The 625-nt window shown below is 39.8% G+C and overlaps 1 gene segment (V, D, J or C); it reads right to left on the bottom strand.

Annotated features, from left to right (window-relative positions):
- LOC123971834 overlaps positions 1-440 on the bottom strand; it is a 1,972-nt gene extending 1,532 nt beyond the window's left edge. The window contains 2 exon segments of the V gene segment in view: positions 28-260; positions 392-440. Of these exon segments, the coding sequence occupies positions 28-260; positions 392-440 (282 nt within the window).
- Between the last annotated feature and the right edge of the window lie 185 nt (positions 441-625).

The following is a 625-nucleotide window of genomic DNA, read 5'->3' as shown; positions in this document are numbered from 1 at the left end:
ACAGTAGTACACAGCAGAGTCTGTCACTGCAGCAGAGGAGATCTGCAGATGAAACTCCTTTGCTGTTTTGTTATGTGCAAAAGAAAAACCTGGTTTCTCTAAATATTCTTTGATGAGAAACTGTGGAGATGAACTGGACTTCTGTTGATACCAGTAGAGGTAGTTTACAGAGCCTGAATAGTTGCAGGAGAGAGTCACAGAGTCTCCTTCCAAAGCCAGCATTACATCTTTAAATGGTTTCACTAAATCCTCAGAGGATCCTGAAAAAGACAAAGATAGATTTCACTATGACATTTATATTTTATTAAAGTGAGAGAGAAACACTTGAGAAAATGCACAACTGAAATGTTTTCTGAGTCATGTTTAAAATCTCCTGTTAAATTTCACTCACCAGTGTGAACCATGAAGATGATCATCCAAACTAAGCAGAGCTGCATCATTTCCACTTGTACTGAATGAACAATAGAGAGAACACAGCAGCTCTTCACTTCCAACATGAAGCCTTTCATATTCAGTTGTGGAGCTCCTCCTCTTGCTGTGCTCTGTTTCCATTCAGGCTGATGGAAGCTTTAGAAATGACAGTGATGCTGCAGTCATCATCATCCAAGAAGGTCAGACTGAAGGA

The sequence above is a fragment of the Micropterus dolomieu genome, linkage group LG06, assembly GCF_021292245.1.
Source record: "Micropterus dolomieu isolate WLL.071019.BEF.003 ecotype Adirondacks linkage group LG06, ASM2129224v1, whole genome shotgun sequence".
Classification (NCBI taxonomy): domain Eukaryota; kingdom Metazoa; phylum Chordata; class Actinopteri; order Centrarchiformes; family Centrarchidae; genus Micropterus; species Micropterus dolomieu.
The sequence above is the reverse complement of the archived record's forward strand: the minus strand, read 5'-3'. Positions and strand labels throughout refer to the sequence as shown.